Source organism: Ipomoea nil, unplaced genomic scaffold, assembly GCF_001879475.1.
Source record: "Ipomoea nil cultivar Tokyo-kokei standard unplaced genomic scaffold, Asagao_1.1 scaffold2662, whole genome shotgun sequence".
NCBI classification, from domain to species: domain Eukaryota; kingdom Viridiplantae; phylum Streptophyta; class Magnoliopsida; order Solanales; family Convolvulaceae; genus Ipomoea; species Ipomoea nil.
In genome coordinates, this window is record NW_017619090.1 from 2,484,252 (window position 1) to 2,499,835 (window position 15,584).

At 35.4% G+C, this 15,584-nt stretch overlaps 3 protein-coding genes across 5 annotated transcripts; 1 reads left to right on the top strand and 2 right to left on the bottom strand.

The window, feature by feature from the left end:
* Positions 1–857: 857 nt before the first annotated feature.
* LOC109154971 (uncharacterized membrane protein At1g06890-like) lies at positions 858–4,239 on the bottom strand. Of its 3 annotated transcripts, none has more exons than XM_019302700.1 (8): positions 3,774–4,079; positions 3,558–3,701; positions 2,973–3,157; positions 2,811–2,878; positions 2,135–2,267; positions 1,723–1,884; positions 1,365–1,634; positions 858–1,286 (listed from the first exon to the last, which is right to left on the bottom strand). In XM_019302700.1, the coding sequence occupies exons 2-8, from the start codon at positions 3,676–3,678 to the stop codon at positions 1,182–1,184; spliced, it is 1,044 nt and encodes a 347-aa protein (XP_019158245.1). In that variant the 5' UTR covers positions 3,679–3,701; positions 3,774–4,079; the 3' UTR covers positions 858–1,181. The 3 variants fall into 3 exon arrangements, with proteins under 3 accessions (XP_019158245.1, XP_019158246.1, XP_019158244.1); XM_019302701.1 differs by lacking the exon at positions 3,774–4,079 and adding an exon at positions 4,130–4,239 and having other exon boundaries at positions 867–1,286; XM_019302699.1 differs by lacking the exon at positions 3,774–4,079 and adding an exon at positions 4,130–4,206 and having other exon boundaries at positions 867–1,286; positions 3,558–3,717.
* Positions 4,240–4,349: 110 nt separating this feature from the next.
* LOC109154974 (reticulon-like protein B16) lies at positions 4,350–7,471 on the top strand. Its single transcript, XM_019302705.1, has 6 exons — positions 4,350–4,452; positions 4,523–4,700; positions 5,588–5,768; positions 5,879–6,020; positions 6,186–6,255; positions 7,063–7,471. The coding sequence occupies exons 2-6, from the start codon at positions 4,532–4,534 to the stop codon at positions 7,224–7,226; spliced, it is 726 nt and encodes a 241-aa protein (XP_019158250.1). The 5' UTR covers positions 4,350–4,452; positions 4,523–4,531; the 3' UTR covers positions 7,227–7,471.
* A 158-nt stretch (positions 7,472–7,629) lies between these two features.
* LOC109154972 (expansin-A2-like) lies at positions 7,630–9,754 on the bottom strand. Its single transcript, XM_019302703.1, has 3 exons — positions 9,526–9,754; positions 8,512–8,818; positions 7,630–8,375 (listed from the first exon to the last, which is right to left on the bottom strand). The coding sequence occupies exons 1-3, from the start codon at positions 9,668–9,670 to the stop codon at positions 8,072–8,074; spliced, it is 756 nt and encodes a 251-aa protein (XP_019158248.1). The 5' UTR covers positions 9,671–9,754; the 3' UTR covers positions 7,630–8,071.
* Between the last annotated feature and the right edge of the window lie 5,830 nt (positions 9,755–15,584).

Below are 15,584 nucleotides of genomic sequence, written 5' to 3' on the forward strand. Positions count from 1 at the left end.
TTATGGAGTTATGAATCTACAGTTATGGAATTATGAATGTACAGTTATTAATCGAATTATGAACAAAGAGCTCTGACATTATGAACATATAATGATAAAATTATGAACATAGAGCTCTAAAATTGTGAACATAGAGCTTCGAAAATTATGAATGTACAATTATGGAGTTATGAATGTACAGTTATGGAGTTATGAATGTACAGTTATAGAGTTATGAATGTACAATTATGGAGTTATGAATGTACAGTTATTAACATATAGTAATAAAGTTATGAACATATACTCCTATAACGAAGCGGTCTGAAATTTAAAAAAAAAAAAAAAAAAAAAAAAAAAAAAAAAAAAAAAGATATAACAGTGGCTAACGGCACTATTACCCGTGTCCAGCATGCATGCTGGACACGGGTCCATAGCATAACGATTGATTAGTTTTGGGTAGAATAAAGCCTAGAAGGGTCAGGTCTGAATATTACAAAAAAAAAAAAAAAACAAAAAAAAAAAAAAAAAAACAAAACAAAACAAAAAAAAAAAACAACAAAACAACAAAACAACAAAACAAAAAAAATAACAAAAAACAAAACAAAACAAAACAAAAAAAAAAAAACAAAACAAAACAAAACAAAAAAAAAAAAAACAAAAACAAAAACAAAAATTTATTAATCAAACAATATGTATCATCTTTCGGAGAATCTTTAGATGTGGTTCAATCGAGACTCAACTAGATATTACCCAAGATGCAGATCAAAGCAGTCTGTAAAAGAGGCAAAATGACAAAGATGTAGCTTCAAGAAAATAACAAGACTTGAAGAATAACAAGACTAAATATATCAAATGTTCATGATACCACATTTTCACTGTTTCACTTCCAGCTAAAAGCATATATATAAACAGAAACTGATATACATAGTACAGATTGCAAAAGTGTAAAATTTAGCAGATGGAACAAAAAAAAAATTGTATACCTTTTTGTTTACAACTAAATAGTGTTATGATAAAAATTCAACCAATAATACATATGTGGAAAAGTGGGTAATTCTTGTTACTCACATGATAACTCTTACACAACAACAGCCTCCTTTATGCTGTGCTTGTGCGACACTGCAACTCGCCAACTTCACCATAGCGCAAATAGTTGCAAACGAATTCGGTTTGTATAGTAGTTGCTTCAAACACGCAAAACTTCAAGCCTGAAGATCTTTCCCGGAAGGAAGTTTAGGCGCAGCAATATCGCTTATAACACCGGTGCCATTTTCTAATTGTACTAGCGGCAATTGGTCTTCCTTTTGCTGTAGCAATTGCAGGGAGAGAAGTTAGGAGAGGTCGTGATTTGTATGTGGTAAAGAGGAGTAGTGTTAGATTCGCACCTGGAGTTGCAGAGATGCTTCCGTAGCTTTTCTTTGACTCTCACGAGTGCAGTAATACGAGTATAGAACCATCCCCATTAACGCAACCATGATGCCCGTAATATTTCTCCAGCTAAATGGGTCGCGTAGTAAGATATAACCGAAAGCTAGTACTAGACAGGTTTTAAGATGGCCGAGAACCTGGTAGGTGACGGGGGATGTCTTTCCAATCACGAGGAATGTGCTAAAATTAACGGAGACGGATATCAAGCAGGACAAAACAATAAAAACCTGCAATTATGAGAATAAATTAGGAGTTGAACATAATTAAAACAAGAGCTTGTTCTAGAATTCAAGAGAACATAGAAGCAATAAGTACCAGAACTTGCGGTGTGTACTTGAAGGCGAAAACGTTTTGTTTAGTCAGAAGCTTATCCAGAAACGGACCAGAGAAGAATAGAGTCATTGCCTGGTAAGGACAAGATTGATACAACAACTGTGTCGAAGAAACCTTAAACTTCTTTTGAATGGTATTTGTCATCTGAAAGAAGTTAAGTACGAACTTAACAAGAAACGATGACAGGACACGTGGTAACATGTCCTCTGGACATTAGCTCTTAAGATGATCATTGAACCTCAGGTTTATGATATCAAATCGCAATTATTATAGACCGACAGTTTTAAGGAATTGGGCTTCTGGACTTACTCCCAGTTCCAAAGAGTGAGCATTTTCACTGTATTCAGATTTGAGAGTTGAAGTTAAAGGTATAAGAAACCACATTAAAGGATACAATTTGAGCAACACAGGTTGTAAGCACGGCCAGCAGTGACAGGACAGAGCCCAGCATATTTAGCTGCAGATCAGTTACAGTCGCAATCCCGACGCCAAGAAGAAGAATGAACAAAGAAAGCTGAATGCTCCTACTGTAGTAATAATGAGGAAATATCAAGTTCAATTCATGTACGCACACGAGCAATAATTCAATTATATGTCATAATAAAAGAAATTATTTTCTAATTGTAGTATAGTACTAAAGCAGAACAGAGGGACAAAAGAAACATATGTTCAAATTTCCTAGAAGCATGGTTGCAAGCTCGAGCTGGTGGTAGATTAAAGATTCCAAACTGCTATATAAGATAAAATGTACTCACAGCTTAATGCAAAAGATCTTAATACTGATTAAGCACTGGGAATTAGGGTTTTTAAATCCAATCGGGGAACAGAACCGTGAAGCTTAGAATGATCTACAAATTAAATTATTCAGCAAGTCATGTAGCTTCAATAAATAATCCAACAGAAAGAATGTGTTGAAATCTTAGAGCTTTCATCAGAAAAGGCACATTATGAATAGAGTACATAATGCTAGCTTCAAAATAGCCTTTTTTTAAAAAAAAAAAATAAAGGAATATTGAAAACGAAGCAAACAGAGAATCCAGTAACCTGCTTAAAATATTAAAAAGACTGACCTGAATTTTTTGCTAAGGAAAAGTGTCTCAAGTATTACTGTGCAAGGGATAATGGCAAGCTTTGTCATCTAAAACATGTTGTAACGTTGAATTAAGAAACAGAATGGACCTATGAAACTTAACTGAAGAAGAAGACACGGAGAAATAGAGAAGAAGCTATACCTGATAGAAACCTACTGAATTGAAACCGAGGCTAAGGTTCAGTAATCCAATCGAGATCCCATTGAGAATGCCAAATCCAATCACAGTTCTTGGATCGAAAGGTTTGTGCTCAAATAGTTTCATCAATAACGCTACATGGAGGGAACAAAAAGTAACTAGCAGATGCCAGCTTGTCAGAGTTGTCGCTGCATACAGAAAAATTAGAACAAGCATTAACGTTTTCTTCACCTTTAAAACACGCTTCAAATAAAACCATTAACCACCATTAAAGCATCCTCCTTGAGCACCTAAGCAATAACCAATTCCTATACTATTCATTATGTGATTCTGGAAAAAAACTCAAAGGTAGCAACTTCAATTTTACTACTGTACAACTCTTCCAACTATAGTTGCCAACCAGAAAAATGACTCGAAAACAATGAAACATTAAGATCTAAGCGGGATCCGGGATACTGCAGTCTTGGTTAAGATCCTAAAGATGAAGTCTATCTTCATCTATTTGTTAGTTCCAAACCAAAATTTCTCAATGTAAAAAACAGCACAATCTGAGCAGAAAAAGAAGAGTAATTCTGAACTTCAACTCACCGAATTTGAAACCTAGAGTACTCATAAGCGCCTTATTGCAAATGACGATCGATACAGATGAAACAACAGACAGAGACAAAGCTCCAATGGTGCCAAGCTGAAACTGCTTCCCCTCACTCATCTTTTCCCCTTCACCTTCTCAATCTAGATCGAAACAGCACTGTAAGCAAAGGAATCTCAGAGTCCTAAGTTGAAACGCGAAAATTCAATCCACACCAGAAAGTAGACAGACAAGATCAGCAGAAATTCAATTGCAACGACCAAATTCAAGCTTCAAGAACTCATATAGATCCGACGATTGTGCAGAGAGTTTCTGTATCTATGTATGTGAAGTCGTAGCTCTCCAACTTCAGGAACTTGGATTAATTAATGTGAACGTTTTGATTATTTTAGGGCAAAAAAGATGAGCAGTCACTTTAGTTTATTGGCCAGTTCAACTACAGTCTGGTGCAAGCGTGTAAATGCATCAAAGATTCAAAGCTGTTTGCACATCTCCATTCCATTATTCCATATAATATCATAAATTCATAAATTCATAATAACAATTAACAAATATGAATATACAGACTTACAGTCAAAATCTGTGGGAGAGAGGGAACTGACGGAGACCTGATTTGGGTATCTTCTTCACCGTTTATCTGTTAAGACGCGCAAAGAGTTTTTTTTTTTTTTTAAATAATTGAAAACTCGGGGAGAGTGAAGCGCACTGCCCTAAATGCGCGTGAACATTTCTCTCGCCATTGTCGTCGCGACCCTCCTGCACCGACGTCGTTTCTAGCATCGGCGTATCCAATTTGTTCGTTGAAGATTCCAAGTCAAAAGAGTCTTCGGAGAAACTTTAACTAGAAAAGTAGAAGCGTTCCATAATCGCACTCGACTATAGATCGATTTTCAGGTCTGGATTTTTTCTTTTAATGATTTTCCTGGGAAAGTTTATGTGGATTTTGATGGATTACTCTGTGCAGCGAATTTTGATGGAGAATTCCGACGATCTATGTAGCATGGAGGGCGACGGAGACGGCAGAAGAAACAGCAACAATGCTTCCCGTGCTCCGTCGACGTCGACTTCTCCGGCGTCGAGCTCTCCGTACAAATTGTTCCGCCGGCAATCCTCGTTCCACCAGATGATGGGAGGTGGTAAAGGTACTCTTGCTTCTTTTTAAATCATAAAAGACATTTATTGATTTTTTTCATTCATATATATAAATGTTTGAGGCAATTTATGTTCAATATATAACTCTTCAGTCTTCACTGTCTTGTGATCATTGAAATTTAAAGCATGAAATCGCAGCTATGCAACTTAGAGAACACAATGCATTTGCAGGCTTATCTCAGTGAAAGAGTTAGAATGTACTTTACCAAAATCCATTCATGTAATTAACCTAGCATTTTTGGATAGTTGGTAACCGGGCTGCTAATACAACCGAATTATAAGGTCCTAGTGAAGTTGAAGTCGATAGAGAGTGTGATCGATCATCGATGTTACAGTTGAAAGAGTCGGTTTGTATATGTCCTAGAGATCATTTTCGGTGGGTGACGAGGAAACCTGCAGCCACTCTACCCGAGGGTGTGTACTAGGTAAACTCCGCCTTGTGACCCTAACCGACAAAGGACCAAGGAGGTAAACCAGCCTAGGTTGCCCATAGCTGACCAGTTCAAACCAAGAAAGCTAGGATTTGAACTCGTGACCTTGTGGTTACAAGTCTATATCCTTAGCCATCTTGGCTGGGCCCCCGTCCTAGAGATCATTTTGTTTCCATATATGATTGTTGCTGTATATTTCTTCTCACATTTGTTAGAAGTGAATAAAGTAGGGATATGAAGGGCAAGGCATATGAAAAGCCAAAGGATGTGAAGGGCCATGGATAGTAAAGTAGGGATGTGAAGGGTCTTCTACATTGTGTTTAACATGTATATATATATGGCAGTGTGTAGTTAAGGGAGAAGTAAGAAATATATAGAGAGTTCTATTATTTAACAACGTTTTCGACAATCTTGTAGACTGACTCATTATTTCACGTTGATTTAAGCTGCTGATGTAATATTGTGGAGGTGGAGACGTGGTTCGTTTGGTATAATTGTCATAGCTACTGTTGCGTGGCTCTTGTTTGAGCACTCGGGGTTGCCTTTCTTATCAGTTTGTTCCGACATCTTGCTGGTTTTAACCGTCCTACTTTTTCTTCGTGCCAACTATGCTGCCTACAAAAATAAGTATGGCCGGTCTATCCTATACAAAAACCCGTGATTTGTGTTATGAATATATGCGTTTTTCCAATGTTTACATTCGATATCGAATGAAATTTCTGTTTTGTTTTCTGCAGACAACCTCAGACATTGCCTCAGCTAGTCTTGTCGGAAGAAATGGTCAACAATGCAGCTGCATCGTTTCGTGTCAAAATCAATTATATGTTGCTAATGGCTCACGATATCACTCTCGGGAAAGATTTGAAACTTGTTTTCAAGGCGAGTTGCTAATGAATGTATTAAACCCTTAATACCCCCACTTTTCTTGAATATGATACCTATTCGGTTACCTTTTATGAGGCGCATTTACAGATGATGTCCATGTCAAGAAATTTCTTGAATATGTCCATGTTATGTATTTGCTAAATTTTGTCAAAAATGCAGGTTGTGATTGTTCTGTGGCTTCTGTCTACCATTGGCAGCATGGTCTCTATTTTCACACTCACCTATATAGGTATGCACTGTTTTCTGTTCCAAAAACCAATTTTCACTTTTCGTGCGCAGCATCCTACCTCGAGGGACAATCGTTATGCTGTGGAACCATGTCCACCTTGCTATGTTCATAATTATTGAACTATATGTTCATAATTATTGAACTATATGTTCATAATTATAAAGCTATATATTCATAATTTTTTATCTTCATATTCATAATTATTGAACTCTATATTCACAATTACAGAATTCTATGTTCATAATTATAAAGCTATATATTCATAATTTTAAACTTCATATTCACAATTATTGAATCTCTATATTCATAATTACAAAACTATATGTTCATGTTCATAATTATAGAACTATATGTTCATAATTTTTGAACTATATATTCATAATTATGAACAGTTTTGAAACAATGTCCACCTTGCAAGGTGGACAGGGTTCCACGGCATAATTTGCCCTCGAGGGATTGTTGGACCTGAAGGGCCAAAGTCCAGCACCTTGCCTCGGGGGATTGTTGGGCGGAGGCCTGAAGGGCCAAAGTCCAGCACCTGCCTCTCGAAAATGTGGCGATACAGTAAGGAAATAAAGTTGCGTCTTCGCTACGAGCTATAGCTTTTGGCGTAACAGTAAGCGCTTGATCCTAACACTTATACACCGAGCAATATACAAAAAACAGAAGCATTGTCATTCACGGCTTGATAAGGATTGTGCTATTCGTCTTATCAACGTGCTGGGAGAATTGTATATCGGGAACGCCTTCTCTGCAGATTCGTAATGCAGTCATTGATCTCCGAACTTTATTCCTGTGTTGTTGCAGGGACTATTATGTTCATCACAGTGCCCGCGTTGTACAGCAGATTCGAAGCTCATGTTGATCGATGCGCTGGAAAGCTACACCAGCAGTTTTCGCGGCACTACAGAATAGTGGATGAGAGCATCGGCAGATTACCTCGGAATGTAGCCAAGGACAAAGATCATTAAGGTTTTGTCCTATAAATCTCAGGTGCTAAACTTCATCACCTCTTAGCTCCATTTCTTCCCACATTTGACTAACGGCTTGAATCAAGTCTCGTTAACCCATGTATGTTTGAATCAATTCTCGTTAACTGAAGTAAGAGAGTTATACTTCTGTGTTCCTTTGTTAGATTACGTAAGAGTTTTTTGTCAGTTTTGGTCCCTCAACTATTATTCACTGTCCATATTGTTAAAGTATGTTTTTGTTACCACATCTGATTCCGCTAACCAAATCCCAGGCAACTACTGACTGACAAATGTAAATTTTTTTCTTTACTACAAGGGAAAAATCATTCATTCAAATCTAAATGCACAGCTATTTCTAAACAAAATATAATGATCTCGAAAAATCGAAAATAGGAAAGAACTAGGATATAACATAATTCAAATCATATTATTAAATTGCTCCAATCATTCCCACACACCAAATTGGGATTAAGTACACACTCTATTGGATATTGTTGACTTGGTTTAACCATTACAACCACCAATCAATTATGTTTTTAGTACATTGAGAATAAAAATTCGAAATCTCTTATACAAAGGTTCAGTCATATAAGGTATCTCTTAGGAATTAACTTATTTTTGTGAAAATTGAACCTTCCCATCTTATATAATTATATATTATATATATAGTAAAACCTCAAATTAAATATCATTTTTTAAAAAATTAAATACACACGCTTATATATATAATATATAGGCCTAAGCGGGTGGTAGCAGCCACCACGGCTATAGAGCCTCCTTGGGCCGTTTCACCCTTTAGTTGAGTCGAACGCACTGTAAAAATATAAAGTTTTAAAATTTTAAAATTAAAACTGAGCCCCTTCGTAAGTTTGACCGAATTGCCAGTCAGAAGGTGCAGCATTGAAGCTGGTGACGGTTCTTCCATCACCTGTGGTGACCTGAAATGAAAGACTTTGGCCATTCAGAACGGAGTTGCTTTGCCAATTTTGCCCCCAATTCCGTGACATTTGTTGCCACCCTGTCCTCGACCCCTTAATTGCAACTGCATGAACATCTCCGAACCCTCCAACGTTAGTCACCAACACTAGGTTGAAGAAGATGTGTCCGTTAATTGTAAACCTTATTCCTCCCTTCTTCCTGCAAGGCACCCTGTCAAAGATTCAAGACGTAATTCGTTAGCAATTACGCACTTACTACCAAACATCTTCGTCTCTAATGGAATCAAAGCAAGACCCGACTGAATTAGTCCCGTGCTTCTACACACAAATATATTAATCCCCTTTACCTTCGGTAATTTACGGGCACAATTCCAGCACGATAAACGCCAATTTGTAAGTAGGCAGGCTCGGCCATGTCGAAGTGTGGGCGGGGAGGGTTGCACCAGCCGCCGTTGTCATTGGGCAAGCCGGGGTTGGGCGGGCAAAAGTCGGTGGCGGTGATGGTGACGGAGCCAGGGAGGCAGTAGGGGCCGGTGCACATGAGCTCGTAGCATGAACCGCAAGCCAGGCCATTGTTGAAGAGGGCAGTGCTTAGTGCTGCAATGTTGGTGCCATAGCCTGTCCTATACAAGTTGCCATATCCGCAAGCTCCCCCTGCATTCCATTGCTCATTTTACAATTTACACCTTAAAAAACCACTCCAAATCCTAAATAACTATGGGGACATAAATGTAATTTGCTACATGTGACTTCAAAAACACTCAGTTTACTCATTTTCCCCTTTTTATATGGTTTGTAATCAACTAGTAATATGCCTCACTTTAGTTCTCACTAAGGACTAAAAATGACACATTTTGAATAGTTCAATATTAAATCTAGTTGATTTAAACTCAATGACAAGAAGTGAGAAAAAAAAAATCAAAATAGTCAATGGACCAAAATTGAAACTGAACCTATATTTTAGTTCTGAATAGTTGTCAGTTTTTGTCAATATCACTTTTTAACTAAAACAATAAATAAAAAGAAGATAAAATGTTACGTCCTAAATAACTATACGTGTCTCGAGAATAAAATAGCGAGAATCGAAGAATCAAAATTGATTGAAATGTAACCAGCTTAGTTGGCATGAGTGGCCATGCACTCTCATCTCTTAAAAGAGGTCGGGAGTTTGAACCCCTCGTATGGAAAAATCAATCTGGATAGCACTTTGTCCCTTAATTGGGCCGGCCCAGTGCGAATGTGGATGAGTCTAAATATGGTACGGGCTTAAAGGTGTCTCCTACAGTTAGGGTCTGAGGACAGACACCTCATGGCCTGACAAAAAAAAAAAAAAAAAAAAAAAAAAGTTGATTGAAATGTACCCATTGTGCCAGAAGCATCAGAACCACCATAGAAAGTAGCATGAGCAGTTTGCCATCCTCCATAGTCACCAAAAGCTAGATGAACACAAAAGCTTGAGAAGAAGAGTAGGAGAAAGGGGATTGAGAATGTTGATGGAACAGCCATTTAAGAAGAGAAAGAAATAAAGAGAGAAGATGAGTGATATGAATTTGTGGGGAGTGAGCTAGCTTGCTTGGTTCTAGGAAAAGGTGTGGGTGGCCTTATTTATACAAATACTTGTAAGGATAGATTTGGGAACTAGACATATGATATGTCCAAGTCCTATTAGAACAAACAATAAATTCTTCTTTAAATTTTTTTTTGTTATTATTATAGTTTTATTTTATTTTTTTTGGAAAATATTATACTATCTCGTGCTCTTTGTAAAATTGTACATTATACTTTGCAAGTTGTACTATTTGGATTCTTCGTAGTGAGACATAGACATTGATATATTGTACGCTCAAAATGAGTCTTTTACCGTCAAGATCAGTATAGAACGAGATTTATGGGATATATATGTGATTAATTTCAACTTGATACATTAGTATTAATTCAGATTTTTGTGATATAACACAACCATGAATTAAATTACTTTTGTTTGACGAGTTCATTCCTTTAAGCCGCGATTCCTGGCAAGAAATAGTGATTGCTTACATGGACTTGAAGGTCATAATAATTAACCTTGATGTGATGCATTTATTGATATAATACCGAAAGTAATGATTAAATTCAGGTATCTCAAATTCCTCTTCTTTATGTGTGGAATGAGATTAACGTGATATTATCCATCTATTTAAACTCAAAATGTGAGTATTAATTTAGATTTCCGGTATATAATACAATCATGATTTAAATTGCTTTTGTTTGATGAGTCAATTCATTTAGATCGCGATTCCGGGGAGAAATAGTGATTGGTTGTGTGGAATTGAAGGACGTAAAACAACGACCCGATTTGCACATGCACTTGTTATTTCCAACTTGAAGCACCAACCGCTAAGCTCAATCTCCCGACAAAAGCACATGCATTTTTAAGTTGTTTCTATCTCTCAATTTCCTCTTTTTGTTTATTATTATTTTTTGGATGACGAAGAAAATTTGTAGTCACTATTTAGTAATGAGTAAATACCAATTTTAGTCATATGAGTATGCAAAATGACAATTCTGATTCACGTGTTTAATTCTTACCAACTTTTCATTCACGATTATTGTTTTAGGGTGCCAAAATTCATCGTGGCAGTCACTTCTCCGTTTAAGACCTGCTGAAATCAATGGTTTAGTGGGCAGTATTTGGAGTAAGAGACCAAGGTTCGAACCTTGGCGGCGGTAGTGTGGGAATTATGTCTAAAGTAGGCAGATTCTTTGTGCGCACCGGCATTTGGCCCTGTCTACTAACCCATTGAGTCACCGTGATTTACATCCTCCCACATGCTCTGTCGGGTCGGAGTGTGGGGCCCTTAGGGTTGGGGATTCAGTCTTTTGGGGTAAGACATGCTGAAATCTAAAATATTAAAGGGTATTTTTGTCCTTTTCAATTTAAAATCCTAATTTGAGCATTAATAAATGAATTTAAAGCATAAGATCAATCACAATTTGCAGCTTTTTTTCCTCATCATACCTTAATTTGAGGAGGAGAATTGCACATTTAGATCGATCTTAGGGCTTAAATCTATTTATTCATGCTCAAATTGATATCTTAATTTGAAAATGATAAAAATATCATGAATAATTTTATATTGGCACAAGTGTCAAATAGGCCCATCTACTACTGCGAAGTGCTCAATTTCCACCACGAACTAAATTAAGTGTCAAATAGGTCCATCTACGAGTTAAATTTGTTCAATTGGCTTTTTTTACAGGTTAATAACAGGTTACCTATTTAATTATTAAAATAAATAAAATAAAATAAAATAAAATAAATAAAAAATAGAAAAGAATACAGCCACCGGTTGTCCGGCGAGGACAGCCGGTGGCTGTATTTTTTTTTTTTATAATAATTTTTAAATTATTTTGAAATTATTTTTTTAATAATTGAATTGGTAACCTGCAAAAAAAAAAAAGTCAATTACCTGCAAAAAAAGTTAATTGAACAAATTTAGTAGGTAAGTGTGGTTAATTAGCCTTTAATTTAGTTCATGGTGGAAATTGAGCACTTGACAATAGTACATGGGCCTATTTGACACTTCTCCCTTTTATATTTCAGCATGTCTTAAACGAAGGAGTGATGGGGCCCGATGAATTTTGGCACTAAAACATTAGTCATCGATGAAAATTGATGCTAAAACAATAGTTATTGATGAAAATTGGTATGAATTAAATATGTGGAACAAAATTGCCGTTTTATTAATACTCGTGGAACCAAAATGTATTTGCTCGGTAGTAATTAATACCTCCAACATCATTCAAGTTCCTCTTTAATATCTCCAACATCAATTCAATTACCTCTTTTTTTTCACTATCAGATAATGTGTATAGGATAAATTTCGCTCATCTGTAATAGCTCGCAAATCATACAAAAGAGAATTAGGAATATCATGTGTGTCGAGTTCGACCGAGAAGAGTTAACAAGAATCAAACTCATGACTATTAGATTCTACATACGTGTATCATATTTCACCCATTCGACTAGGGATGGCAATGTGCCCCGTCCCCGTTGGGGTCCCCGCCCCCGTAGGGGATGGGGACGGGGATGGGGAATTTCACAAACTCCCAGGCGGGGACGGGGATACCACTCCCCGCCCCGCCCCGTCCCCGAAAATAAAAAAAAAATTAAAATAAATAAATAAATAATATATATAGAATATTATTTTAGGATTAGGAAATAGAATATTTGAATGTGTATACATTGAATAATACGTCTACTGCACTACTGTGTATATAACAACAATAAGTAACAACAATAAGTCAATATAATTCATAATGTTTGAATGTTAAACTATTTTTAGTATATATTTGATCTTTCGGATTGGAATTTGAACTTTATTAGTTCGTATGTTATTAAAAAAAGTTGAATTTTAATTGTCATTTCATTTTTTTTCTTTTTATTTCTACTAGTTTCACACTTTGACTATGAGTTGACCGGGGATGGGGATTCCCCGTCCCCGCCAAATTTCCCGCGGGGACGGGGAATTTTTTTAAGTCCCCACCGGGGACGGGCAGTATACTCCCCACCCCCGCCCCGTTGCCATCCCTACATTCGTCTATTCCTTTTGAAGCAATTTCCTCTTTATTTTTTTATTACAAAAGAAGGGCATACCCATACAAACTATGCCTACAACAAGGCTCAAAACCTAGACCTCCCACATAGGGGAGCAATCCAATACCAATGGCCAACAAGCCACTTGGTAATTTCCTCTTTATTTATTCATACAGGTCACTATAGAATAAAAATTCAATTTTATATTTATAGAGTCGTGTTATATTTTTTTATTATTGGTTAAAATCATTCTTTAATATTTATCTAATGACTGATTATCAATATGCTTTATTTTCTTATTTTAATTTGATATTCAACCAAACATTCCGATCAAATTGTTAGACAAGATTCCAACCGGAGGTTAATATATTATGCACAAGGATATTTTTAACTTGATCTAAATAAAATTTAATCCAACTTAAATTAATTAAAATTTTGTAAAATAATCAATTGAGTTCATGAATTAAACAATCCCGGCCCATTTGTTGTTTCATTCTTTCAAAAGGTTGAACCCCAATCCTAAGGGCCCATTTGTTGTATCACGGAACACCAGCAGATGCTTGGTTGCACCGAATACTGGCAATTTATATCGTGCGCCCAGGCACAAAACGCACGCGTTTCAATTGCTGACGTCACTCTGTCCGTCCAAACCCCATTATGTATATTCAATTAAAAGTTTCTGTGTATTCTGTTATGAGTTTCTGTGTATTCAGTTAAGAGTGAGTTTCTGTGTATTCAGTTAAAAGTTTCTATGTATTCAGTTAAAAGTTTCTGTGTATTATGTATCATGTTAGATTATGTGTATTTAGTTATGAGTTTCTATATATTCTGTTATGAGTTTATGTGTATTCGAAACAGAGGATTTTTTTTTTGACAATGCACCAAAACGACGTCGTTTTGGGTAGAGCGAGACGCACAATGCATTGTGCGCTCTGGTGCACGATATAACGAGGGCCGAATATTATAAAAATAAATATGGACAATACGTACAACCCAAATGGCATATATTGTTATATCTTGTACAAAAAGTATGGATTTTATTCCGCACAGTAAAAAGTTTCAATTGTAACATATGAATGTTACATATATATTGTGTTATAGTAATTTCAATGTGGTTTGTATGTAAAATTTTGATGTCATTTTCAACTTTAAAAAAATCATGTAAGATATGAAGTAATTCAAATTACATTTTTTTATTTTTTTTTTAGGGATTGGATTAAAAATGAGATAAAATAGTACAAATATTTCAAATTTTAGTACTCGGTATTAAATTACCAACTTCAGAGAAACCACAACAATAATATCTAAATGTGGATTTTTTGTCAGATTTTATTGAGTTGGAGGGTATAGAAAAGTCATGCTCCATATTGTGAAAACTGTGGTCTAATAATATATGTCATTAAATTTAAACAATGCACGGCTATGATCAAATCTTCATAATCATCAAATAAGCATTGATTAAGGCATCGTTTAATAAGAAAAATTGCTTTGAAGGGCAATTTGGTCCGAACGATACCGTGAACACGCGATAAAATAGTGAAACTTCCCCACTACCCTTTTCGAACGCACTCAGACTCTCTAAACTTCCTAGTGTTCTACCTTACTAACTGACGACTCCAACTGCTCAAGCCACCATATCGACGTCCAAAAAAAAAAAAAAATTAAGTATAATAATATGTCAAAAAATAATAATAATAAAGAACAATTTTAGAGAACAAATTTACTCTGACTCAATATACATGTTATTTTTGTAATTTCCCTCTTAAAATTTCCCATCCAAACTGCACCCTACATCTGCAGTTTACCTCTTTTATGTAGCTTGCAGGTTATTATACATGAGAGAATTTTACTCAATATACATTCTCATGTAATATAATGACTGAGTAACTGAGTTTTTCTTGTCAACCAAAAACAAAAGTTTTTGATACATTAATATTGTGTATAAGGCTATAGTATCTTAACCAAATAATATTGTGTATGGGCTATAGTATCCTAACCAAATATTATACCTTACAATAATGTCCATATCATTAATTATGTACTTGTGAATTATGCACCGTCGATTAACCAATCATACTATATATCATTAAAAACAAACATAATTGAATTTAAGAAATCCTTATCAGTAAATAATTAATCATTCACTAATTTTGTCTTTATTTTGAATGGCATAAAAGTGCACTAGATTCCTATCTAAAGTATTGATATCAGAATCATGAAGTATAAATGAAATGGCGAAAAGTTAACAAGATATTTAAGTTTGAGCTTTGATCTGAGAATGCAACTACATACGTCATACCATAAAACTTACTAGGAAGTGTGTCTAACCCGAAAATACAACTATCATAAAATTGATAAGGGAGTATGTTTCGATATGTGGTTTCAGTTGACTTATTGAATATAATTAAACATTTTAATTGTTTCATTTAGAATATAAAAATATTTATAATAATAATTAAAAAAATGTTATGTTTTAAAATTAATTTATTAAAAAAAATTATGGTTTCCGACGAAAATCAGACCTGCGAAAACCAATGTCAGAGATAATTGTGAGGTCTGTGGAAAATGACTTCCGCCAAATTTTGACGGAAGTCATTTTCCTCCAAAATGGCCATATTTTTCAAAGTCAACGGAAAATGACTCGATTTTTCAGGCACATCCAAACACTAAAAATCTTTTAAAAAAAATTTAGAAATCATTTTTCGGATTTCCAAACACACCCGAAATTTACTTGTTATACATAGTGTCTTTAGATTGATTGTTACGGATAACGTACTTACGTTGTATCAAACTTGGTGGGTATAAACAGAGGCACTACAATATAAGGGGATAAACCAAGAAGGG